Source organism: Cervus canadensis, chromosome 18, assembly GCF_019320065.1.
Source record: "Cervus canadensis isolate Bull #8, Minnesota chromosome 18, ASM1932006v1, whole genome shotgun sequence".
Classification (NCBI taxonomy): Eukaryota; Metazoa; Chordata; class Mammalia; order Artiodactyla; family Cervidae; genus Cervus; species Cervus canadensis.
This window is the reverse complement of record NC_057403.1, coordinates 27,189,963-27,215,465: the sequence shown is the minus strand read 5'-3', so window position 1 is coordinate 27,215,465 and position 25,503 is coordinate 27,189,963. Positions and strand designations below refer to the sequence as shown.

The window sequence follows — 25,503 nt, the reverse complement described above, 5'->3', positions numbered from 1 at the left end:
CTATTCCGCCTGACAAGGTCGTGACTCCCTGGCTCAGCCAGGACTCCCCGGGGGAAAGAATAGGGCCTGGTCACCTGCCCTAACCCTAGGAGCAGGAGCACAGCCTGTGAGGACGGAAGGAGGAGGAAGCCATAAGGTAGGGGCACTGGGGTGTCTGGGAAGGACTCTGGGGTCCCAGCCTGGCCTGTAAGGGTCAGGTTCTTCCCAAACCAGGGGAAACCCTCTCTGGGTCCCACGGGTCAACCTTCCCTGTCTCTCCCCCAGCAGCGGGGTGCCAAGAAGCCCTCACCGTGACCTGCAGTGAGGACAGACAGACACTAATCTCATCTCCCCAGACCCATGCGGCCTCCAGTATCACAATCATAACGGCAGGAACTGGCTTCGTTCCCTCCCTTTGTTTGTCTTGGGAGGGGCAATTGCTGAGCAAAAAGGGAAGGGAAATCCTGGCCTTAATCAGCCGTTACTCAGGCCCCTGGGCCCCTGGGGCCCCCTCAGACCTGGCTGCTTCCTGGCCCTGTGTATCGGGAAGGGAGCTGGGGTGGCGGGTGTATAGAGAATGAGCTTGACCGTAGCTCATTCACGCTAGAAAAAATAAACCCCAGTCCCGGGGCACAAAGAGAAACCCCAGAACAGGGGCACACTTACCATGTGCCAGACCCTGGGCTAGCCCTCCACCTGTCAGAGCTCCCCGACACTGCCCGGCCACCCTCGCAGGTCGCCATCAGGCTCTCCAGCTTCCAGAAGAGGAACCAGGGTCACAAAGGAGGGTGTTGGCCGAGACAGGAATCCCACCCAGATCTCTCTGACTCCCAAGCTATGCTCTGAAGCTCAGCTGACCCCTCCTCCCACTGGGCAGCGGGAGGTGGTGAGGGGCAGGGTTTGTCTGGGAACTCTCCCCTCCACCCCTTCACCTCTTCTTTCTCCCCCAGAGGCCATACCACGGTCCAAGACCCCCGGCTGGGTGGCAGAGCCATCCCCATGGCTGAGTTCCTGCCCTTGCTGCCTTGTGCACCCCTGCTGACCCAGGATGTCTGTGCCCAGGACTCACAGGTGCCCCCAGCCAAGGGGCCGAGCCAGGAGGCACAGGGTGGCAGGGTCCAGGGCCTGGCCCCTAAGCGCTGGAAGCTCCTGGAGGTGCCCACCATTCAGATAACACCAGCCAGCGATGAGGAGTCACCCTCTTGCACTCCACCCCCTCAGTGCCTGCAGCTGCCAAGGACCCCAGACCCGGAGAGTTCGCCCCAGGACAGGTCAGACCTAGGTGGTGGGATGGGAAGGGGGTTCTCTCTCTCAGGACTCAAGCTCAAGGGTGGGTTTCCTGTGGCTGGCACTGTCCTGGTGGGGGTTTGAAGGTCAGTTAGAATGTGGCTTTAGCCCCACAGGGGCCTGACTGGAAGTTGTGAAATACATGCAGATAAAAACTGGAATATGTGTTGGGTTAATCAGCTGTGCTCAGCTGAGCACTGCTTACTAAAACCAGAGGCAAATACTCACCAACTGGTGTTTTTCAAACTTTGGGTCATGACCCATTTAAGGGCCATGAAACCAATGTAGTACACTGCAGTGAACACTTTTTTTTTTCCCAAATAGAATCAGGAGAGAACTGAACATAACACAGTGTAAAAAAAAAACAAAAAATAAAAAGACTAAGAAAAAAATGCAATGTAGCAGGCAGTGAACAAGTGTGGTTTCCTACTGATTTTGTGACATTACATAGATAGCAGACCCTCCATCCCCATGGGAGTATTCTAAGACCCCTGTGGATAAACTCTGCAGATGCTCAAATCTCTTATATAAAATGGTGTAGTGTTTGCACATTACCTCCTCACACTCTCCTGTATACTTTGGAATACCTCTAGGTTACTCACAGGTTTCTGTGCTGTGCTGTGCCATGCTCAGTCACTTCAGTCATGTCCAACTCTTTGCGACCATGTGGCCTGTAGCCCGCCAGGCTCCTCTGCCCACAGAATTTTCCAGGCAAGAATTCTGGAGTAGGCTGCTCCAGAATTTCCTACTCCAGGGGAATCTCCCCCAAAAGGGGACTGAACCCGCATCTCTTGCATCTCCTGCTTTGTTGGCAGATTCTTTATTGTCTGAGCCACCAGGGAAGCTCCAAATACAATGCAAACAGTTGCCAGCCAGCAAACTCAAGTTTGCTTTCTGAAATTTTTTTTCAAATTGAAGCCCAGTTGATTTATAATGTTGTGTTAGTTTCAGGTGTACAACAAAGCGATTCAATTATACATACATATATATATATCTATTCTTTTTCAGATTATTTTCTACTACAGGTTATTTATCGTAAGGTGTTGAATATACTTTCTTGTGCTATACAGTATATCCTTGCTGTTTATTTTTTTTCTTTTTGGCTAAGCCACAGGGCTTTCGAGATCTCAGTTCCTCAACTAAGGACTGAACCCAGTACTGGCAGTGAAAGCGCTGAGCCCTAACTGGACCGCTAGGGAAATCCTAGACTCCTAATTTATCGCCTTCCTGTTCTGGAAAATTTTTATACAAAAATTATTATGCTATACACCTGAAATTAATATAATATTATCTATCCAGTTTTTAAAACCTGAAGTGTCGTTAATTTACAATGTTGTCTTAGTTTCAAGTGTATTCCTCCCAGAATTTAAAAAAAATTCTGTTTTGATCTTTGATTGGTTGAATCCATAGACGTGGAACCTGCAGATATAGAGGGCTGATTCTATTTCTAATTGTGTACTTGGAGACCAATATAAATGGTATTTCCTGTTGCAGCTCATGGGCAAAAAAAAAATGTTTAAACAAAACTTCTACAAAGGAACACTACCTCTGGCACAAGGAGACAGGAACAAGGAGGTTGAAGGCTATAGGAGGAAAGAACTACGCTGGCCTTTAACAGAAATGTCCATTGTGTTTTTTTCCAACAATGAACATTTGGATAAGAGTTAAAGTTTATGAAGTAGGGCTCTGTGTGTTAATGTGGAGAAATCTCAGAAATAAAGATGATGGAGAAAAACAGGTTGCAAAATGATAGTAGGAGCCTAATTATGTATATTTTTAAAAGATTTTGAACAACAGGATATATTGTTAGTGGATGCATCTTGATGCAGAAAAAGGATAGAAAAATGTACAAAAATGGTAAAATGTCCACACCTATTATATATGCTTGGTGGGGACCAAGATAACTCTTGTATTTTTCCTGTTTGAAATAAACATTCCCTAATTTAAAATTTTTAAGTATTTCAAAAGAAGAAACAGGCCAAGAGAAATACAAAAAAAAGAGAACAGTGAGACAGAGGGAGATGGTGGGAGGAGGACCTCACTGGGATCTGACCCTGAGATCTGACCTTGAGAGGCAGTTGTCCAAGAAGTGATCCTTCCTACAGAGGGAAAGGGAATGCAAAGGCCTGGGGGCAGGAACAGGAACTGGGGAGTCAGAGCAACAGCAGGGAGGCTGAGTAAGCTAGAGGCAGTGAATAAAAGGGAGCCAGAGAAGTTAAGAGTGGAGTCTTTGGTAACTTTGCTTTTAGCTGGACTGAGGTGCAGTCAGAAGGCTCTGTGCTGGAGGGCTTCGACCTGACACGGGTTCACAGGCTACTTCAGGCTGTGTGTGGGGAGCAGGCTGTAGGGGTTGGGAGGGAGCAGGGAGACCAGGGAGGAGGCTGTATGATGGTCCAGGAGGGAGAGGATGGAGGCTGGGCCAGGGTTGGGGCAGTGAGGGAGAGGAGTTTAAACTGGATAGATTTTGTAGGAGGAGCCTACAGGGTTTGCTGAGAGACTAGAGGGAAAGAGAGGGGTCAAGACAGGCTGAAATTTGGGGCATTCCACCCACCAAAATGGGCATCCCAGGCAGAGCTATTGGTAAAGTCTCTACCTGCCAACGCAGGAGATGCAAGAGTCATGGGTTCAATCCCTGGGTCTGGAAGATCCCCTGGAGAAGGGAATGGCTACCCATTCCAGTATTCTTGCCTGGAGAATCCCATGGACAGAGGAGCCTGTCTGGCTACAGTCCACAGGGTTACAAAGAATTGGACAGGACTGAGTGACTGAGTACACACCCACCAAAATGGAGAAGTCAGTGGATGTTTTAGGAGGGAAGGGGTGTAAGTGTGGAAGAGCAGTGGGAATGGAGTTTTTTCCAAGAGGTAGGAACAGCCTGTTCTGGAGAGGGGTGGGGAGCAAGTCTGAGCTAGGGGGCCTGTGGCCAGGAGCTGTGAGGTTCTGCGCACATATCTGTGTTCTCGGGGGAGGAGTCCAGGACACCGAGAGACCTGGGCAGCTGCTGCAGAGATAAAGGTGGGTTAGGGCATCAATGGAGGATTGCGTCCACCAACAGTGACCTTGGCGAGTCACTTAGCATCTTTGAGGCTGGGGCTTCCCTTTCTATAAAAGGGGAGCACTCCCACCTCCCCAGCTCCCAACCCCGTCCTGTGGGAAAACCCTGACCACAGAGTTGGTGGGGTTCCCAGGACTGGGGTGACTTGCTCGACGTCATGGCTGACTGCGGCTGGCACCGAAAGGGGTCCCCGGAGACGCCGCTCAGAGATGTGGAGAGGGAGGAGGCCTAGGGCCCCACCTCTTTCCGCCAGCTGCGGTTTCCCGCGTCCCCACTGCCCCAACACCTCCGTTTCCCCGAATCTCCCTCCCATCCCCAGCCCCGCCCCCTCTCTCAGGTTCCGCCCCGGGTGGAGAGTAGGGGTACGTAGCGCGCCCGGCCCGAGGCCTCACTGGAGCGGAGGACCCCTCTCTGGGTACCAGGCGAGCGCGTCCGGCCTGTGCCCAGGCTACCACGGCGGAGCTGTGTTTCTGATCGAGTCTGTCTCTCTGTTTTTCCGTCCCTTCCCGGTCCATTTGTCTGTCTCTCTCCTTAGATCCTCCGTCTCTCTCTTTCTCTTCGCCCCTCTTCTTGCTCTCTCCGGGCCCTGACGACCCCGCCGCCCCCTCTCGACCTCTGTCTCGCTCCTCCTGCTCCTGCGCCCCGTCACTCCATCTCTAATTCTCCCTCCAGCATCGGATTCCTCCCTGGGGTCCCGCTGGGTCCCCGCCGTCCCTCCCTCGCCTCTGACCAGCCCCCCCGGGGTCTCCCTCTAGTTCTCACCTCCTGCTTTCCCGCCTCCCCTCCGGTCCCTTTCTCCCTCCGAGGATCTGAGTCTGCCTCGAGGCCCAGCCGTCCCTCCCGGCCACCCTTCCCCGCCAGGGCCGAGCCCTCCCCTCTCGCCCCCTCCCGCGGGCGGGGGGCGGGGCCGTGACGCGCGGGGCGGAGGCAGAAAAGCGGAGCTGACGCCTCGGCGGCGTCCCGCGGCCCCGGCCTTTTGTGCGGGCAGAGGGCGGCGGGGTTGGGCGGGGGTGGGGGGCACGGCAGCCAAAGAAGGAGAGGCGGCTGACCGGCGGGGACGCCTAACGCCTCCCAGCCCTGCACAGCCCGGCCCGGCCCTGCCCTGCGGCTGGGCGCGCCCGCCGCGCCGCATCCATGTTCGAGTGAGGACCGCGGCGGGGGCAGGGGTGCGGGCGCGGGGAGGTCCGGGGGGGGGGTCGCTGGGGCGGGGGCTCCACGGGCTCGGCCCGGCGTGGCGCGATCGCAGCCGAGGTCCAGGAGCTTGTGCACCGGGGTCGGCCGGAGGGGAGAGGAGGGAGGCCTCGGGGGCCAGGGGTGCACTCGGGGTTGGGGCGCTGACGGCGGGGTAGCCCCCCGGGTCTGCTTGGCACTGCCCGGACGCGATGCGCCAGCCTGGCCGAGCTTTGGCTGAGGGTCCGGGGCTCATCGCGCTAGGAGCGCGGCCTGCTGGGAGCGCCCCGGGCCTCCTTTGCCGCTGCTTGGGAGGTGAGGAGTGGGCGCGAGGCTGACCCGGGTCTTTGGGGCTGCGGTCAAGGCTGGGCGGAGACGAGACCCCGCCGACCGGGCTCCCAGGCCCGTGAGTCCGGGACAGGCCCGGGAGCAGCCTCTCCAGGTCTGGGCCCCCTCCCTCGGTTCTGGTCTGTCTCTAGTCTCGAGGTTGCTCGGATGGGGTCTTATACGTGGCCGGCCGACCGCGTGCCTCAGATCCTCTGGGGTCCTGAGCACAGAATTGACCTAGTCCCTGTCCGGGCCCAGAGTATTCTAGATTATGCATTGTAGATGTCTTGGACGTGTGTGTGCGTGTCTGGGTTCCTGGTGTGCAGGCAGCTGTGATCCTCTTTGGCTCTGTGTGTGTGTGGTTTCATGTGGTGGTGTAAGCTCCGAGTGTTAGTCTGACTGGGATCGTCGTGTGTGTCTGGGGCTTTGTGTGCGCGGCTGTGACTTTCCGTGGTTGTGTGTGCACTGTACCTCATTCCATCAGACATCCGCGTGTCTAGTTGTGACTTTGGAGTGTGTGTACATGTGTCTAAGCCTCCTAGTGTGCAGCAACAGCTGTGGTCCTCCTTGGCCGTGTGCCTGTGTGTGTGAATTTATTATCTCGGATTCCATCTGTGGCTCCAAGTGTCACTGTAAGTTGCCTATGTGTTCAGTTGTGACTTTGTAGTGTGTGTGCGCCTGTGTCAGGGGCTCTTTGTTTGCTGCTGTGACCTTTCACATCTGTGTGTGCTTGTAATTTACCTCTGTACCTATTAGCATAGTGGGCAAATGTAAGTCACCTGTGTGTCCACGTGTGACATTACTGTCTGGCTCCAGCCTTGGTGAGTATGACTGAAACCCTCTGGGGTTGTACCTTAAATCTACGTCTGATTCCATCTTTGTGTGAAAGTTTCTGTGTGTGTCCCTTATGACATTGTTGTACGCCCCTGGCTTCCATGTGAGCAGCTGGGACTCTCTGGGGCTTTGTGTGTGTGAAGGGTGTGTGAAGAATACGAGAGAGAGAGACCCCTTGTGGCTCTTAGTGAGCCTGGGACCCTCCCTCTGGAGACCTTGGGTGTACCCTTGACGGTCTGGAGCAAACTTCTCCTGTGTATAGAACATGTCCCACGCATGATTTCAAATTCAATCCTTGGCCACTGTGTTGTCGAGGTGTGTCCACAGCCTTCCGGGGCTGCGTTGTTCCTGAGTCCTTCACGGCTGTGTGTGTGTAGGGCTCTCAGTCACTCGGCAACAGCATTTGCCACGTCCATCTCGCGCCACGTAAGAGCAGGTCTTTGCTCTGTCTTCCGCTCCTGATGGGGAGTGCCATGAGAACTGAGCTGAGCCTGGACTTAATTTACCTGGGTGGTGCACGTGCTAGCTGGGGGCCTCTGGGACTGTTCTTTCACTGTATGGCCCTCTCTGTCACCGTGGAAATGTTACTTTCAAGTCTCCTGCAAAACCTCCCTGGAGCTGTATGTGTGAATGTACCTGGGACTTTTCTGTTTCTGTCACGCTCTGCAGCTGCATGTCTTTGTCATGCATGCAGGTGTGTGTGTGACTTCTGGGGCATTGTGTGTGACTGTAGTATACCTGTGATATTACTGCTGGGTGTGTGGGGGTGAGGGGTGGGGGAGACATCTTACAACTGTGGGGAACTGCGGTTTGCCTGGGACCCTGGCTATGTGTGACCCATGTGGAGGTTCTCTTTTGTGCACACCCATGCGCAGAATGCCTCTGCCCAGAGGGAGCTGTTGGCCCAGAGGGCTGTTTAGGCCCAGGAGGCCAGAGGTGAGGTGTCTGCAGTGACAGACCCCATTCTCTTCCAAGTGCCTCCAGCCGTGTCACCATGGCAGGGCCCCTCCCTCCACTGCTGCAGCCTGCCTGATGGGGCAGCCACAGGGTGTCAGCACTTCCTCTTTGTCCTGCTGAGAGCAAGATCTGGGGGCGCAGGCCGTGCCCTGGCTGCGTGTGCTGGACCTGTCTGCAGGCACCCTCCCCAGACCTGCGGCTGCAGGAGCTTGGGGGGGGTCTTGTGCTCAGTCACTTCAGTCATGTCTGACTCCTTGAGACCCCATGGACCAGGCTCCTCTGTCCATGGGCTTCTCCAGGCAAGAATACTGGAGTGGATAGCCATTTTCTTCTCCAGGGGATCATTTCAGGCTGGAGAGGCAGGAAGATGAGGCAAGGGGGGAATGTGATCAGCCCTCCTTCAAACCCTTCCCTCAGCCCACAAGGGCCCTCAGGGTGAAGCCCAGACTCCTGCCCAGGGCCTACAGGACCTGTGGGTGGGCCTGAGGCATCCCATCCTCCTTCCCCAGCACCCCCTGTCCACCTCACTCCTCCTTAGCCTTGCCAAGCTCAGTCCTGTTCTGGAACTCACTGTTCCTGCCCCTAAAACAGCCTTCCCCGGCCTTTTGGCAGATCCTTGTCCTTGGGGCTCAGCTCAAGTGTGCCCTGAACACTGCCCCGCCCCCACCAACTTAGTCCTCCTGTATCTCCGGGGTCCTCCAACTTGAACTTGCATTAGAGTCTCCTGGGTCCCACCCCCACTTCCTGATTCAGGAGGTCTGCAGTGGGTCCCGGACTCTGCATTTCTAACCACTCTGGGCACTTCCTGTGAGCAGCGCTGCTTGATAGCACTGACCAGTGTCTGAGGTCATCATCCTCATTTACCTGTTCTCTTATTGATCATCCCTGTTCCCCAGTCAGAATGCCAGGTCCCTGTGGGCAGGTGGTGCATCTGTCTTGCCCCTTCTGTGTCCCCAGTGCCTGGTGCAGGGCAGGGGCTCGGTGTGCACTCAGAGAGTGAATGGCTGGAGTTGGGGTCAGTTGGGTTAGGCTGAGGTATTTGTGCGGTACCTGTTGGAGTCAGCGTGGCACTTTGGCAGCAAATGGGCTGCGTTGACAGCAAGGCTATGTGCTCCATTTCAGTCTGACAGTTAATAAAGGTGCCTTCCAGGATGCCTTCCAGGTGGTGGGCTTTATGTATCTATGTCCTCCTCCAGACAACCCTGTGAGGTGGATGTTGCTATTAGTCCCATTATACTCGAGAAGAAACCGAGGCCCAGAAAGGTTCAGACACTTGCCTGAGGTCACACAGCAAAGTGGCCCAACTGAGATCTGCAGTGGTCTCAGGCTGCCAAGGGTTGGGCAAGTCATACACTTGGTGGAATCCAAGTTTGGGGGTGGGGTAGGTGGAGGTAGGTGGACTGAATCACTCATTCAGTCCACAAGGGCAGAAGCTTGCAGAGCACCTGCAGTATGCCAGGCCTCCTTCTAGGCAGGGGGGTGCACCTGCGGATGAAACCCCCTCCCCCTGTGAAGGGCACCTGCTGGTTCGGGAGGATTTGAAACCAGAAAATACAGAAGTGCAGGAGAAGTGATGAGAAGGATGGTGGAGAGGGAAGGGGCTGGGAAGGAGGAATGTGCTTTACATGGAGAGGCAAGGGGAGGCGTCTTAGAGAAGAGAGTCCTGAGCAGGGGATGGGGTGAGGACCTTGCCTTCCCCTGGAGTGAAGTGCAATGGTGGGGAGAGCTCAGACAGGAGGGCCCTGAGCTGACCGGGGAGGAGGCTGCTGAGATGTCCAGGAGGGAGAGAACCTGGAGGCTGGGCCAGGGTCCTGGTGCAGGAAGAAGGAGGCAACATAAAAATAATGGAAATAGATCTTAGAGCTGGAGCAGGGGAAACCTGCTAACATTAAAAATGAAGAGTAAGTAGGAAAGAAGAAGCAGCTTAGGTTTTTAGCTCAGGCAACTGAGTGGAAAGTATGTGTTCAACAAATATTTAATATATGAATGAATGAATAAGTTAGTTTGAAAAATAACAGGCGTGACTGAGAGCTCACTTTATGCCAGGCTCTGTTAGAAGGCTCTGTTAGAAGCCCTTTACATGTATGGACTTGTTTAACCCTCCAAACAAGAAGACAACGTATGTTTCTTACCCCTGGGTTATAGATGAACTCACCGAGGACAGGGAGCTGTGAGGCCTGCTCTAGATCATTCTGCAAGGAGGTGGAGCAGGGTGGGTGGGTGAGAGTCAGTGGGCTGAAGGGGGGTCCCCCCAAAACAGGCCCATCATCATCCCCCCAGCCTACCTCCCCCCATAAGAACCCTCTTCCTCTCCCCCCAGCACAACCCCCCACTCTGGCCGGAGCACGCCAAGCAGCTCTCCATCCCTCCGTAAGCGCCTACAGCTCTTGCCCCCAAGCCGACCCCCGCCTGAGCCAGAACCGGGCACCATGGTGGAGAAGGGGTCGGATAGCTCCTCAGAGAAGGGTGGGGTGCCCGGGACACCCAGCACCCAGAGCCTGGGCAGCCGGAACTTCATCCGCAACAGCAAGGTTGGTGCCAGCTCAGGTGGGGTGGGGGCGGGGTGGGAGGACGGGGATTCAGGGGCTCCTTCTGACTCCTTTCCTTTCTCTTGCAGAAGATGCAGAGCTGGTACAGTGTAAGTATCTGGGCAGGGGGCCTTGCCGGAGGGATGAGAGGGACGGGGACAGGTACTGGGGCCCCTGGCTGCCGCTGTCAGAGAGTGGGTGCTGGGGTCAGGAGACCTGGGGGGGTGGTCTCATCCCGTGCTGCTGCTTACATGCTCTGTGACCTTGAGCGAGTTGTTTAACCTCTCTGGGCTGCTGTCTCCTTGAGAAACAGTACCCACCTTACTAGACTGAAGGGAACACTCCCTGGGAGTCAGTGATGCTGCTGGGTGCCCGACACAGCGCCTGGCTCTATAGCAATCAGTAAATGGCTCTCATTATGGTTACTCTTGTGTTATGGGCAGTGGGAGCCAGAAGTGAGCTAGATACTGAAGCCTCAGAGAGGCTGTCCCGGGCTGAGACTGAGGTGTGCTGGGAGCTTTGAGGGGCAGAATTTTAGGGGTGTGAAAATCTGCCCCAGTTCTTACCTCCCAAACGTCCCCCAGATGCTGAGCCCCACGTACAAACAGCGGAATGAGGACTTCCGGAAACTGTTCAGCAAACTCCCTGAAGCAGAACGCCTCATTGTGGGTGAGTCGTCCCCCCACCACCCCCAGCCAGACCCTGAGCCCCCCAGCTCTGCCCTCCTGACCCTCCCCGCGTGCGCCGGCCCGGCCAGGCCAGGCCAGCCTGTGACTCGGGTGTCTGCCCGTCTCTCCTCTCGGCCGCCTCAGATTACTCCTGTGCCTTGCAGCGTGAGATCCTCCTCCAGGGCCGCCTCTATCTCTCCGAGAATTGGATCTGCTTCTACAGCAATATCTTCCGCTGGGAGACAACCGTGAGCCGACTCACCCGGGACAAGGAGGGCCCCGGGGCGGGCAGTGGCCTGGCCCCTTCTGACCCACCTTTCATCCTCAGATCTCCATCCAGTTGAAGGAAGTGACGTGTCTGAAGAAGGAAAAGACGGCCAAGCTGATCCCCAATGCCATCCAGATCTGCACGGAGAACGAGAAGGTGAGCGAGAGGAGCGGCCAACAGGGGCCCCTGGGTCCCTGATCTTCATTGACTCCTTTCTCCTCCCCACCACCCAGAGCCCTGTTCACTCTGCACCCAACTTCTCCCACGGAATACCTGTTCTCTTTACTCTCCAGCCCCAGCCTGGGCTCCCATCGTCTCTAGCCTGGACCCCTGCACCTGCTGCTGACTCAGGCCCTGCAGTCTCCCCTCACACAGATGCTCAGGGATAGTCCTAATAGAAAAATTCTATCAGCTCAGAGGCCTTTTCTGCCAGGAAACCTTCCCTGATACTCCATCTATCATGATTGTTGCCTCATGGTCCAAGATGGCTGCCTCACACCAGTGGCCCAGACAGGAGAAAGAAATAGGGAGGGAAGTCTTCACAGCAGACTTCTCTTTGTGTTTTCTTGGCCAAAGGGGGATCTGTTAGCCACCCCTAAGTGGGCACAGGAGACTGGGTATGTGCCCTGGGCTTCCCCCGAGCAGCCCAGCCACTCTGGGCTGACCTTGTCTCCCGCCCTGGACTGTTAGTCCCGGGGCAGAGCTAGGGGCCATCTCTTAATCACTGGGACTCCAGAGTTGTCCACTGATGGGCTGGGCACAGAACTGACATTCTGTGGGGTGAGCGAAGGGATGACAGTAGATACATCGGCCTGGGGAACCGGGATCACGGCGTGTGCACAGGTGGAGCTTCCTCCTCGCTCTGGCTTGGTGTCTCCCCAACTGCTCACACCCCTCTCTCTCCTGCAGCATTTCTTCACCTCCTTTGGGGCCCGAGATCGCTGCTTCCTCCTCATCTTCCGCCTCTGGCAGAACGCGCTGCTTGAAAAGGTGGGCCTGGGCGACTCCTGGACAAGGAGGCTAGAGGCCGGGCGGGGGTCGGGGGGCACCATGGAGCCAGGGATGCTAGGACTTGGGGGACCCCTCCAGCTCTTCTCCATGGGCAGCAGCTCCCAGCACACCTGCAGCTTCTCCATAGGCCACCCCCCACTGCCCAGAGGGCCTCCACGGGCTGCAGTGCCATAGCCCACCCCAGAAATGCGTACCCACGGCCCCTTGGTAACCACCTGTGAATCGGAAATGCTCTGAAGGGACTTCCCTGGCAGTCCAGTGGTTAAGACTCTGAGCTTCTAATGCAGGGAACGTGGGTTCAATCCCTGGTCAGGGAACTAAGATCCGATATGCTGCATGGCCAAAAAAAAAAGGAAAAAAAGCTCTGAAAATGGGGAGATTTGGGATACATTTGGCAACAAAACCTGACTTGCGCTAACATGGAGATTTACAATCCCTGTCAGCACCGTCTAACAGAACTTGGTGCTATGCTGTCTGGTATGATAGTCACTGACAACACGTGCCTGTTGAACTCTTGACTAGTGTGACTGGGGAACTGTATTTGTAATTTAATTTCAGTTTGAATTAATTTAAACTTAAAACATGCTGTGTGCTTCTTATATAACACAGGTCTGTATTTATCTCAATTAATGGGCCACAAAATATTTATATGTATGACTGGGGTCAATCTTAAATATAACTGTGATTCAACATAAAATTATAGTATCCAGTATAGAATATACCAGTGACCCTCAAACCAGAGTTTCAGGAACCCTTTGCACTCTTTAATTATAGACTCCAAGGAGCTTTTGTTTAAGTGCAGTATATCTGTCAATATATACTGGATTAGAAATCGAAACTGGGAGCTTTTTAAGCATAAGATACACCACTACACTTGGATTAGCCACCAGAACAATGATAATATCACAAAGTCTCTGGGAAAACCCAACTGTACACTCATGAAAGAATAAAAGTGAAAAAGGCAAGTAATATCTTATACTACTAACACTTTCATACTTAATGGAAATAATTTTTCCCTCATGGATTCCCTAAAAGAGTCTAGGGGACACCCAGAAGTCAGACCACACTTTGAGAACCTCTGGTATACTCTGCACTTACTGGATACTAATATAATACAGATATTTTGGGTATTACAGTATAGGCACTGTATAAATTTTCTTAAATCCCCAAATTTCTTAATTTTGAATCAAGTTTTACCCCAAAGATTTTGAGTAAGGGATTTCAGACCTTTACTTATCACATTCTAATAGTCTGTTATGGGCCAACTCTGAGTGGGCTGTCCTGGAATGTCCATTATGGTTGAATGAGTTTATGTAGCATGCATTTTGGCAGCAAGCAGCAGAAAACCCAACCAGACAATGGTTTAAGCAAACAGATGCTGAAGTACTTCAGATGGTAATAATAATAGCTAGCACTTAACAGAGCTACTGGGTGCCAGGAACTGTTGTGAGCTTTCCATGAATTAACTTAATCATCACAGCCACCCTTTGAGGCAATATGGTTATCTTTATTTCACCAAGGAGGCACAGAGGGAAAGCCTTGTCCATGGTCACATATGCTTTTCTGTGGCTGAGTGGGGTTCTGACCCATTGTAGTCAGGTTCTGGCGTCCACTTAATCACACTGATGCCCACGTAACAAGAGGTCTGGAGGTAGGCAATCCCAGGGGGTGGGGGGCGGTGGGGTTGAGGGCTCCCTGTGTCATTCAGGACCCAAACTCTTTTTTTTTTTTCCAAACTCTTATCCATTATTTCACACCATCATCTTTCTGCTGTTAATGTTTTGTTCACATGCTTATTGCCTCATGGTTGCAGTGTGGCTGCTACAGCTCCAAATGTCATGCCCTCACTTAAGTGTCCCAAACGTGAAGGAAGAAAGGGATGGATGGAAAGTGAGCATTCCTTTATCAGGAAGGGAAAGTTTCTTTCAGCAGACTTTTCCTTACATTTCTTTGGCTAAAACTTGGTCACATGATCACCTTTGGTTGCAGAGTTATATGGATTATATGGCAAATGAAAAAAATGAGTTGGTATAAGCCAGTTTTAATTTGCTGGGGCTGGGGAAGATTTTCACCCCAGACTTATCAGGGTCCTGCTGGCAAGAAGGGAGGGTGGATAGATGTTGGGGTCTGCTACTGCTGGCATGCAGCACCTCAGAAGGCCCAAACACACTCCTCTAGCAGGGCTCACTCATATCCTGTCCTCTGAGGCAGCTGCAGCTGTGGCCATCCTCAGGGGCAAGAGTTCTGGAGCAGGAGCCTGAGGGAGGGACAGGGCAGCATCAGAGTCTTCAGGGAGGCTGAGGGCAGCCAGACTGCTGGGGATGGAGTTCGGCCCCATCACTGAGTGCAAGTCACTGAACCCCATCTGTCAGATGGGGACCATTCCTTCCTTGTAGCACCTGAGCTGGCCCCAGAATAAGTGCTCCATCACGTCAGCTCTTGGGAGGTAGTACATCCAAGTGGTTAGCTCCAGGGCTGCCCCATCACCTCAGTACCACCACTTCCTAAATGAATGATGTTGCCTACCTCTGTGGGGCTTCCCAGGTGGCACCAGTGGCAAAGAACCTGCTTGCCAGTGCAGGAGATGCAAGAGACATGGGCTCAGTCCCTGGGTCTGGAAGATCCCCTGGAGTTGGAAATGGCAGTTCACTCCAGTTATCTTGCCAGGAGAATCCCGTGGACAGAGGAGCCTGGCGGGCTACAATCCATGGGGTGGCAAAGAGTCAGACACGACTGAGCACACACACACGCACCTTTGTGCCTCATTGTCATTATCTTGAAAGGATCATAATATTAGCACCTACTTGACAGAATTGTTTTGAAGACTTGTTGAGTTGGCACACGTGAAGGGTTAGAAGAATGCCTGGCACGTGGTAACAATTCAGTGAATGTCAGTTGCTGCTGCTGCTACTATTATTAATATTACTATCTCATCGGTCCCATCATGCCACTCTGGCCGTGGGTAGCTCCTGAGGACGCCTGGGAGAAGTATTGATAGTTGGGGGGCAGGACCGCATGGTGGGTGGGAGCATTGGCTCCGGAGTCTGGCTGGGTTTGAACCTCAGAGTTGACCTCAAGCACGACTTCTCCGCTCTGGGCCTCATATCCTCCTCTATAAAACTGGGAAGTTTAACCTGTAGCAGTGAGAGTATTGTGAGGACCCAAGGGAGAATTCCCCAGTACACTGGCTCCTACCCAGTGGGTTGAGAGAGGTCTGCGATGGGAAGTCATGCTCCCCCTTGTGGACACCGGGGGAACTGCTGTGGCTGAGGCTGGTGTGGGCCAGAGGGAAGGGCTCTGACTGCAAGGTAGAGGCCAACCCAACGTCCTGCCCATCCAGACGCTGAGTCCCCGCGAGCTCTGGCATCTGGTGCATCAGTGCTACGGCTCAGAGCTGGGTCTCACCAGCGAGGACGAGGACTATGTCTGCCCCTTGCAGCTGAATGGCCTAGGGTGAGTCGATGGTTGGTGGCTGGTTCCGGGGGGTTGGGAGGAGACACAAGGGACTGTGTCTGTAGCTCCTGGAATCCTGGGTGGACTGAGGTGGGTGTACAAAAGTTTGGGAGACCAGGAGGGTGCGTGGGATCTCAAAGATCACAGTGGTCTCACTCCCTCTCTTTCTCCGCAGGAGCCCGAAGGATGTGGGCGATGTAATCGCCCTGAGCGACATCACCCCCTCGGGGGCAGCTGACCACAGCCAGGAGCCGAGCCCCGCAGGTTCACGCCGTGGCCGCATCACCCCCAACCTGTCCCGGGCCAGCAGTGATGCAGACCATGGGGTGAGCAGGCGGGTAGAGGAGAGAGGAGGGTGCTGGGTGGGGCTGGGGAGAGGAACGGACTAACACATTGAGGGCACCAGCAGGGAGCAGACAGAGAAGAGGTGGCTGGAGGGGGAGGTGAGCGATGGATGGAGGAATGGCATGGAGCTGGGAAGATGGGTGTGGAAAATAAGCACATGTAGGGGAAGAGAGAGACAGAGGTGGGGCAGGTAGATAGATGGAAAAGGGGAGAGACAGAAGAGCCAAGAGAGGAATGGACAGATGGATGGATGGATGAGGTGGGGTGCAGTCAGATGAGGCATGGACAGGAGAGGCATAAGAAAGCTTATGGGCCAGGCATCCAAGACACGCCTGACTGAGAGGCTGAGAGGAGTCCTCCTCCGGGTGGCCCCAGCACCCCTCGCCACTCAGCTATGAGCCCTCGCTACACACGACCTCCCCAGCTTTGGTTTTCCTACAGTCTCGAAGCCTTCTGGTGGATGTGGGCACCCAAGGGACAAGCTTGGATTAAACTTTTCTCTGCAGGCAGAGGAGGACAAGGAGGAGCAGACAGACAGTCAGCCAGACGCCTCCTCCAGCCAGACAGTGACCCCGGTGGCTGAACCCCCGAGCACAGAGCCCACCTCACCTGACGGGCCCACCTCCCTGGGTCCCTTGGATCTGCTGCCCAGTGAGGAACTATTGACGGACACGAGTAACTCCTCCTCGTCCACGGGGGAGGAAGGTGAGGCAAGTGGCCCGACTCGTTTGCTTTGGCTACATGAGACAGACTTTACTCAGACGGGTTGACCAAGGGAGCTGCTGGCTCACAGGACTAAAATAATCCACAGCATGGGCAGATAAGGCATTCAGGTGTTCTTGTTAGAAATCTGTCCATATTTTGCTCTGCTTTGAAGGCAGCTTAGCAAGGTGGATAGGAGCACAGAATCTCAAGCCAGATGGCTGGGGCTCAAATCCTGACCATGCCACTTCTGAGCTGTATGACGTGGGCAAATTATTCAACCTCTGAGCCTCCTTTTCCTTATCTGAAAAATGGATTGGCAGTAATAATGCCTACTTCATAGGGCTGTTGTGAAGAGGATGAAATGGCTTAATACATGTAGAATGCTTGGGCCAGTCCATAAGTGTTGGCTTATTCCCATCAGCGGCAACAGCATTTCCATTTTCTCCATGCCGACTGCATCCTCAGGTCACTTCTACTCTTGTGGGGGCAGAGAGAGCTCCATCCCTGCCCCAGACAAGCCTGGTGGAAAGAAAGCCTACTTTTCCCAGTGATTGCACCAAGCTCTAGGGTTGGCTCTGAATGGAGAGCTGGCCACTGTGGCTAGTGGCCTGGCCTGGGTCACACACATATACTCACACATACACACACCCTGATCCAATCACTGTGGCTGGCCTGGGACACACAGGCATGCGCACACACACACCCCCACCCCTGAGTCCCATAACTGTGGCTGATGACTTGGCCATCAGCCACACACACTTGTGCATGCCCACACGCGCACACACACACACCCCCTGAACCAATCACCATGGCCAAAGGCTCAAGGTTATGAGCTTGAGGGTGGGCTTATGACAGGTCCACCCCCGTCGTCACTGGGACTGCAAGTATTGGGCCTAGGTGTGTGCTCCACCTTGAACCCACAGTGATGGCTCTGATTGTCTGGCTCGGGGCGCACGCCCACCCTAAAGCCATCCCGTGGTGGAGGGGGCTGAGTCAGTGCATGTCAGTGTCCACTCTGGTCCAGGAGGACGGGGTTGCCCGACCGCCCCACAAAGCCTGGGAGTGGGGAGGAGCGGTCCCCCCAGAGGGAACCCGAGGAACGCAGGCAGCCCCATGCACTGTCCTTCTCTGTCGCCCAGCCGACCTGGCGGCCCTGCTGCCTGACCTCTCCGGCCGTCTCCTCATCAACTCCGTCTTCCACGTGGGTGCCGAGCGACTCCAGCAGATGCTCTTCTCAGACTCGTCCTTCCTGCAGGACTTCCTGCAGCAGTGCAAGTTCACAGGTCAGCGGCTGAGCTGGCCGCGTTACAGGGGAGGGCGCGGGGAGGAGCAGGCCCGGAGACCGGCAGGAACCGCCGTGCAGATTGGGTGCGGTGGGTCAGGGCGTGAGAAGCAGCGATTGTGAGACCGGAGGGGCTCCACCTCCTACCAGCTGAGTGGCCTTGGGCCAGGGGCAGACCTCCTCTGTGCCCCAGTTTCTTCTGTGTGGGGCAGATGTGATGTTATACCTGCCTTGTCGGGTTCTCGTGAGAACTAAATGAGTCAGTACTGGGCAAGTGCCTAGAATAGGAGCAGATAGGAAGCCATTTAATAAATATGAATTAAAGACTGCTCTGTCAGGCCAGTGCAGAGCCCAAGACAGATGAACTCAAGTCCAGTGGGAACAGCAGTGAAGAGATACTGACACAGATAAACATGTGTATCAGAGGGGTGGCTGTGATCTAGAGGGTATCAGGAAAGGATGCTGGAAGGATATGAATTGAAACGAAGGCCTGATGGAGGAGCTTTCCTAGGGAAGTGGGAGGGGGTGGGAGAGAGGAAGCCCGGGGAGGCCAGCAGGGTACCTGCAAAGGTCCTGAAGCTGGAGGCAGGCACTGGGAGAAGGCCCCTGGGGTTGGGCCCCCAAGGCCAGGTTTGGAGGGGGGAAGCCACAGCACCAGGGGAGGCGGAAGGGCTGACCAGGAGACCAGCAGGGAGCTCAGGAGGCTACGAAAGTGGTTCAATTTGGGGAGGGGCCTGTGTCTTTTTTCTTGATTGATGAAAACAAACCATGCAGCATCCTCTGCAGAGTGGGTAAGACTGCCTTACGTTGGGAGCACTCGAATCCCCCCAAACTATGCTTATTTTCTGGAGAGAGTGGCACATCAGATGGAGAAGCTCAGACTCTGTCCAGCAGTACTGGGGAGCCATAGAGTGTTGTAGGGAGGGACAGGGTCAGCCTTGGCTGTTAGAAGCTTCCCCTGGACCAGAGCTGGAGATGGAGGCCAGAACCTCAGGGGAAGGCTGGAGAGGTGCCCTGGAATGGCAAGGATGGGATGAACCAGGACAGTGCTGAGGCAGTCAGTGAATAGATAGTGACCGGGATGAGGCCCAAAGCTCTGCAGGGAGCCTAAAGGACAGTGGGGCCCAACGAAGAGGGGCATGTTTCAGGGGTTGGGGAGGCCAGTGGGTATGCAGGGTCCTGAGGACATCCAGGGGAGGTTTTCAAGAGATCGCAGGACCCTAGGTCTCAGGCTCAGGGGAGAAGCCAGTACTGGTAGCATGGAGACAAGGGCTGCAGAGTGGATGCAGTGGGCCCAGGAGGGCTGAGAAGTATGGGCAGGAGAGAGGTCCTGGCTCCAAAGATCAGCAGCATCTAAAGTTTTAGGCATCTAGAAGAAAGACGGGGGACAGACACCAGGGTGGGGGCAGGGAGGAGGTGTGGGTTTAGGAGCCAGTCTCCAAAGAACTGGAACCTTCCCCAGAGGACTGGGTCTCCTACTGCCTGAGGGCAGAGGACTGGAGACTGGGGTCTTCACTCTGCCCCTCCACCCCCCAGACGTGACCTTGAGCCCCTGGAGCGGGGACAGCAAGTGCCACCAGCGCCGAGTGCTGACCTACACCATTCCCATCAGCAACCCGCTGGGGCCCAAGAGCGCCTCTGTGGTGGAGACACAGGTAAGCCAGGCAGGGGGGCCGGCGGGTGGGGGGCCGAGGGTCGGGGTAGGGTGGATGGTGCTGACTCCTGGCTCCCCCCTTGGCCTCGCAGACGCTGTTCCGGCGCGGCCCCCAGGCGGGAGGGTGTGTGGTGGACTCCGAGGTGCTGACGCAGGGCATCCCTTACCAAGACTACTTCTACACTGCCCACCGCTACTGCATCCTGGGCCTCGCCCGGAATAAGGCCCGCCTCCGGTGAGCTGTGCCCTGGCTCCGCCACCTGACACCCAGGTGGTCCCAGGGCCCCACCCCACCCCATTCTCCCCGTCTCGAGTCAGCCGCAGAATGCTGGTTGCCACCCCGGCAGATGAGCAGAGAACACCCCGAGGTGGTTGACCTGAACCACCAGAAGGGCGGAGTCGCCACTGACCAGGAGGGGAAGGCGGGGAGGGTTTGGGGGGAAGACTGGGAGCTCAGCTTGGGACATGCTGTGTCTCTCAGACCCCCACGTGGGGGTGGACATAGCCTCAGGGTGGAAGGGGTTCAAGGGTAAGGTGCGGGCTAGGATGGCAGTCTGGGTGGGCAGTGCTGGGGCAGCAGTGACGGTGGGGGACCTGCCATGGTCGCGGGTGTGGACAGAGGAGGGGCTGCGGGCTGAGTGGGGTGGGGTGTGGGGATCACAGGGAACCCTTGCGGGGGGGTGTCTATTTTGTGTGTGGGTGACACAGGGCCCTCTCTGAATTAGATGAGGGCACGTACCCTCTGGAGAATGGGACAGCAAGGCTGCAGTCAGCCCCTGACCCCCTCCCCCGGCCCTGCTCCCCAGAGTGTCCTCCGAGATCCGCTACCGGAAGCAGCCTTGGAGCCTCGTGAAGTCCCTCATTGAGAAGAACTCGTGGAGCGGCATCGAGGATTACTTCCACCACCTGGGTAGGGTGCAGGGGCCAGGGCGGGCGGCAGCCAGGGTCAGGGCCAGGCCAGGGCGGCCGTGCAGAGCCCTCTCCTGTGTCCGCAGAGCGAGAGCTCGCCAAGGCTGAGAAGCTGTCCCTGGAGGAAGGCGGGAAGGACGCGCGGGGCTTGCTGTCCAGCCTGCGCCGGCGGAAGCGGCCTCTGAGCTGGAGGGCTCACGGTGATGGGACCCCGCACCCGGACCCTGACCCCTGTGCCCGGACTGGCATGCACACCTCGGGTGGGTTCCGTCAGGCCTGGCGGGGGGCCAGGGAGGAGCTGGGGGCCTGTAGAGATGAGTCCATCTAACTCGGAGTTGCTCCCCCACAGGCTCCCTCAGCTCCCGCTTCTCAGAACCGTCTGTGGACCAGGGCCCCGGGGCGGGCACCCCCAGCGCCCTGGTTCTCATCAGCATTGTGTGAGTAAGGGGGCCGGGCTTGGGGGGGGTCAGACAGGCCTGGATCTGCACCCTGGCTGTGCAGCCCTGGGCCAGTGCTTGGCCTCTCTGGGCTTCTGCTTACGTGGGAGCGTGGGCTTACCCCACAGCAAGGGTTAAAGGAGGCGATGTTTGGGATGCGCCCAGGAGGGCTCCTCAGCTTGTATCACTCAGTTTCTCGTGGAGAGGTCGAACCACAGGGAGAGGGAAACCCTGGGGCTCTGGGGGCAGTGCTCAGAGGGAGCATGGCCTCGCCCAGGGAGCTGGAGGAGTGGGCTCCCAGGGGAGGTGGAATTAGATGGGCCAGGAGAGGTTTACCCATGGAGGTTTCAGGTTTTCTGTGCTTAGCCCTGAGCTGTGTGACACGAGAGACACAGTAGTGATCAGCAGTCCTGGGGTGAGACAGGTCTGGCACCAGACCAGAGGGATGGGGTTGTGATGGAGGGAATGGGCAAGGGCGACAGGGAAGCCATGGGAGGCCGCAGAAGGCTTCCTCTAGGCCGGACAGTGGGTCATTGGGGAAGGCATCCCGGGAAAGCAGAGGACTCTGAGCTGAGACCACCTCCCCCCACCCCCCAGAGTGGGTTTAGGCTGGAGGACCCACCTGTACAGAGGCCTGGGCTGGGGGACCCACCTGCATGGAGGCATGGGCTGGGGGTATGCTGGCCTGGGGGGACCCACCTGCACACAGGCCTTGCCTGGGGGTATCCTGGCCTGCGTGGTGGGGTATCCCACATGTACAGAGGCCTGGGCTGGGGGCAGGGCGCTCTGAGAAGATAGAAATGAGATCCACGCTCCTGCCAGACCATGGGCAGTGAGAGATCAGCCTCATGCTCAGCCTCTGGGCCTCAGTTGGCCAGTAACAATGGTCCATGAGGGGCGTGTGATGTGCTCAGCCTGGGGCTGCTGGGGTTGGGGGTCAAGGGGTGGCCAGGACAGGCTGGGCAGCTTTCATCTCTTTGTCTCCCCCTCTCTCTGCCTTCTCAGGATCTGTGTGAGGTAGGGTCCTGCGTCCCACCCTCCCTTCCCCCGTGTCTTGCCCCCCAGCTGCAACCCCTTCTCCTTACTCTGTGCCCCCGGCTCCCCCCAGTGAGGTGACTGGAACGGCAGTTAAGGGCTCAGGCATCAGGCCAGCCTGGGTTTGAACCCTGGCTTTGGCTTGTGTGACCCCAGGCATGTCACTCACCCTGTCTGAGTCTTGGTTTCCTCCTCTGGAAAGAGGGCTAGTCATGGTGCCCCTTCAAGGCATGGTCAAGTGGGTGCCCGCCCACTTGTGGGAGCATTGGGATCCTGACCCCTGACCTCTGACCTCGTCTCCCCAGCCTCATCGTCCTCATTGCCCTCAACGTCCTCCTCTTTTACCGCCTCTGGTCCCTGGAGAGGACAGCTCACACTTTTGAGTCCTGGCACAGTCTGGCCCTGGCCAAGGGGTGAGTGGGTAGCCCCAGGGGGTTGGGAGCTTGGGCAGGTGTGGGGGAGGCCAAGACCCCACCCGGGCCCTGTCTTCTCCACAGTAAGTTCCCCCAGACGGCCACGGAGTGGGCGGAGATCCTGGCCCTGCAGAAGCAGTTCCACAGCGTCGAGGTACACAAGTGGAGGCAGATCCTGCGGGCTTCCGTGGAGCTCCTGGACGAGGTGCGGCCTGGGCTGCGGGGTCCTGCAGTCATGTCCTGAGATGCGGCATAATGCATCCGGGCCTCGCTTTCCTCCTGTGTTAAATGAGGAAGCCATTCATAGTCCTCACCTCCCAGGGTTGCTAGAGAAATCAGCGAGATGGAAGATAGCATTTATTGCTTCTCATCCTGGGGAAGAAGTCCAGGATGTCTTGACTTCAGGCATGGCTGGATCCAGCTACCCAATAGTAATAAGAATCGGTCTCTTACCTTCTGTTGACTCTGCCCACCCCCGGGACTGGCTTTGTTTCAGGAGCATCCCAGGTTGACTGAGATGGTACCTGCAGCTCCGAGGTAGCAGCCAAAGGAAGGAGCTCATTCTTACTGGCTGCTGGGTCACGTGCCCATTCCCCCAACCAGTCACAGAAGCCAGGGGTAGATGAGGCTTGGTCCTTGAACCCCTTCCTGCCTGTGAGATGACTAAGGGATCATGTGAGGGATCTCATCTCCAGGAGGGGTTGCCCCAGACACCCACTGTATAGCACCGGAAGACTCTAAGCTTCCACTGCAGGGGCTGTGGGCTTGATCCCTGGTCAGGGAACTAAGGCCCCATATGCTGTGGCCAGGAGCGTGGCCAGAAAATAGTATCAACTAGAAAGGAGTTAGCCTGTGAGTAGTGCCCAGCTCACGTAAACACCTCGCCTGTGTTTGCTGTTATTAGTGGGATCCTGCAAAGCAGGTGCTCAGTAAATGCAGTGGTGGGTCAGCACAGGTGCCAGGTGCTGGGGAGCATCTGGCCTTGACTGGGTGCCCAAGGGCATCATAGCCCACGTTGCTGGGTGATGCTAAAAGTCCTTTCTGGTCACTCTGAACCATAATGCTGAGGTCTACCTTTAGGGGCCTCATTGCACCCTGAAATCATGCTAGGAGGAAGGGGAAGGGCTGTGCAGGACAGGGACGAGGGATCACTGAGGCTGGGGTGCCATTGTTCAGAGACAGCAGGTCAGGGCTTTCCCATCCTGAGTTCAGTTCTGATTATGTTTCTCTGCCAAGGGCACGGAATCGACTACACAAATTAACTTTAACAGCAGACACTGATTGAGCCAGATGGTTCTAAGAGCTAAAATGACCAACTGATTTGTTTCTCGTGGCCAGCCTTCGAGGGGGATGCTCTTGTTACCACTCCACCCCTCCCACCCCCTGCCATGTAACAGACAGGAACATTGAGGCAGAGACATTCCCAAGGTCGCATGGCAGGGAGTAAGACTAGCTAACTGCACCCAACACCCTGTATGCCAGCTCCTAGGCGTACACCCGGGAGATCCCTGAAGTAATCCTCTGATGCAGGAATATTACTGACTAGTGTCTCAGCTGAGGGACCTGGGGCAGTTAAGGGCTTGCCCAAGGTTACCCCATAAAATGACTTGAACCCAGACCGTCTGGGCCGCTTCCACTTGCTGCCTTTGTTGTTCCCTCACTCAGTCTTGTCCGACTCTTTGCGACCCCATGGACTGTGGCACGCCAGGCTTCCCTGTCCTTCATTATCTCCCGGATAATGCTCAAACTCATGTCCATCGAGTCGGTGATACCATCCAACCATCTCGTCCTCTGCCTATGAGAAGTCAGACTGGGTGCAGAAAGGCTCCTCTCTCAGGACAGGCTGACCTTGGCCTCTCTGGACCTTGCCTAGGTCCTCAGCTGCAGGATGGTGGGAGTGTGTCACCCCTACCAGCACTCACCCCCCAACCCTGCCCACCTCTCCCTGCAGATGAAGTTCTCACTGGAGAAGCTACATCAAGGCATCACCGTCTCAGACCCTCCCTTCGACTCCCAGCCACAGCCTGACGACAGCTTCTCCTGAGGACACACGGCCATCCTCCTAAATGGACAGACAGACACAGAGGCTCGGTGGCCACTGCTGGCACAGTGTGAGCACCGGGAGCCTCCCGCCCACCCCTCCCGGTGGCCTGGCCAGGGGCCACACAGACACGGGGACCACAGAACCGAGATGCACTTTAGACCAGCGTGTGCGAGTCCAGCTGCCGTCACCTGCCCTGCCAGGGAGCTGGCCCGGCCTTTGGCAGGCCCCCCACTAACTTATTGTGCCCGTCTGGGGTTGTGGGGGTGCCTCCTGGGGTGCACGATTCCCTCAGCTCTGGGTTTAATGTATTATATTTATTTGGGGCTGACAGAGCCCCAATAAAAGGTTGGAAATGACTGTGATTGTCCTTGTAGGGGCCCTGGGAGCGGTGAGAGCCTCCTGTTACACTTTAGATCCCGCTGTGGTAGGAGGGGCATACGATCCATTTTCTGGGGCCACAGACACTGACGTGACCTGGAATTCCCAAGCAGCTCTGCACCATCAGCATCCAGTGTGGGGGCTCCAAGGACAGACTGGTGGCCTGGCTCTATCCTACCTCTGATACTTAGCGGGCATGTCACCTGGAGCAGTTCAACCTCTTTGAGCTTCAGTTTCCTCTGCAATGGGCATAAGAATAGCACCAGTCAGGGACTTGCCTGGTGGTCCAGTGGCTAAGACTCCGTGCTTCCACTGCAGAGGGTGCAGGTTTGAGCCAAGAAAAACAAAGAATAGCACCGGTCTTTCAGGATTGTTAGAAGTGAGTTTTCTCAAACTTTAGCTGCATCAGAATCTCCTGGAGGACTCTTAAAAAGCAGAATGCTGGACCCCACCCTCAGTTTGAGACTCAGCCCACCTGCCATGAGTCGGCTGAGGTCTTGCACTGCCAACAAGTTCCCAGGTGAGGCTCATGATGATTGTCCAGGGACCTCACTTTGAGAACCACTCTATAAGGATTCAAGGAATTAATAAAGGTAGCTACTTGAAACAGGGCCTGCACAGAATAAATATTCAATAAACGTTACTATTATGGAAGAAGAAAAATCAGGGGAGAAAGAAAGTAAGTCATATAGTGAGGACCAAGTATGTACCAGGCTCTGTGCCAAGGTCTGAAGTATTAGTCACTCAGTTGTGCCTGACTCTGC

At 55.8% G+C, this 25,503-nt stretch overlaps 1 protein-coding gene across 5 annotated transcripts; it reads left to right on the top strand.

Annotated features, from left to right (window-relative positions):
• GRAMD1A (GRAM domain containing 1A) lies at nt 1–24,718 on the top strand. 5 transcript variants are annotated; one of them, XM_043437268.1, is made up of 21 exons: nt 1–136; nt 930–1,250; nt 9,930–10,140; nt 10,227–10,247; nt 10,722–10,806; nt 10,950–11,053; nt 11,134–11,229; nt 11,983–12,063; nt 15,425–15,537; nt 15,713–15,863; nt 16,389–16,587; nt 17,727–17,870; nt 19,406–19,524; nt 19,616–19,758; nt 20,330–20,433; nt 20,519–20,692; nt 20,782–20,869; nt 21,875–21,886; nt 22,210–22,317; nt 22,402–22,522; nt 24,269–24,718. In XM_043437268.1, exons 2-21 carry the CDS (start codon nt 979–981, stop codon nt 24,359–24,361), a joined length of 2,439 nt encoding a protein of 812 aa, XP_043293203.1. In that variant the 5' UTR covers nt 1–136; nt 930–978; the 3' UTR covers nt 24,362–24,718. The 5 variants fall into 5 exon arrangements, with proteins under 5 accessions (XP_043293203.1, XP_043293204.1, XP_043293205.1 ...); XM_043437269.1 differs by lacking the exon at nt 21,875–21,886 and having other exon boundaries at nt 3–136; XM_043437270.1 differs by lacking the exons at nt 1–136; nt 930–1,250 and adding an exon at nt 4,709–5,463.
• The last annotated feature ends 785 nt before the right edge of the window (nt 24,719–25,503 follow it).

What these genes read in the sequence shown, in the direction of transcription:
- GRAMD1A (XM_043437268.1), top strand. Translation starts at nt 979, where the DNA reads ATGGCTGAGTTCCTGCCCTTGCTGCCTTGTGCACCCCTGCTGACCCAG. An exon ending in AGAACGCGCTGCTTGAAAAG is followed by an intron (nt 12,064 to 15,424) that starts GTGGGCCTGGGC and finishes CTGCCCATCCAG; the next exon opens with ACGCTGAGTCCCCGCGAGCT. An exon ending in CCTCTGTGGTGGAGACACAG is followed by an intron (nt 19,525 to 19,615) that starts GTAAGCCAGGCA and finishes TTGGCCTCGCAG; the next exon opens with ACGCTGTTCCGGCGCGGCCC.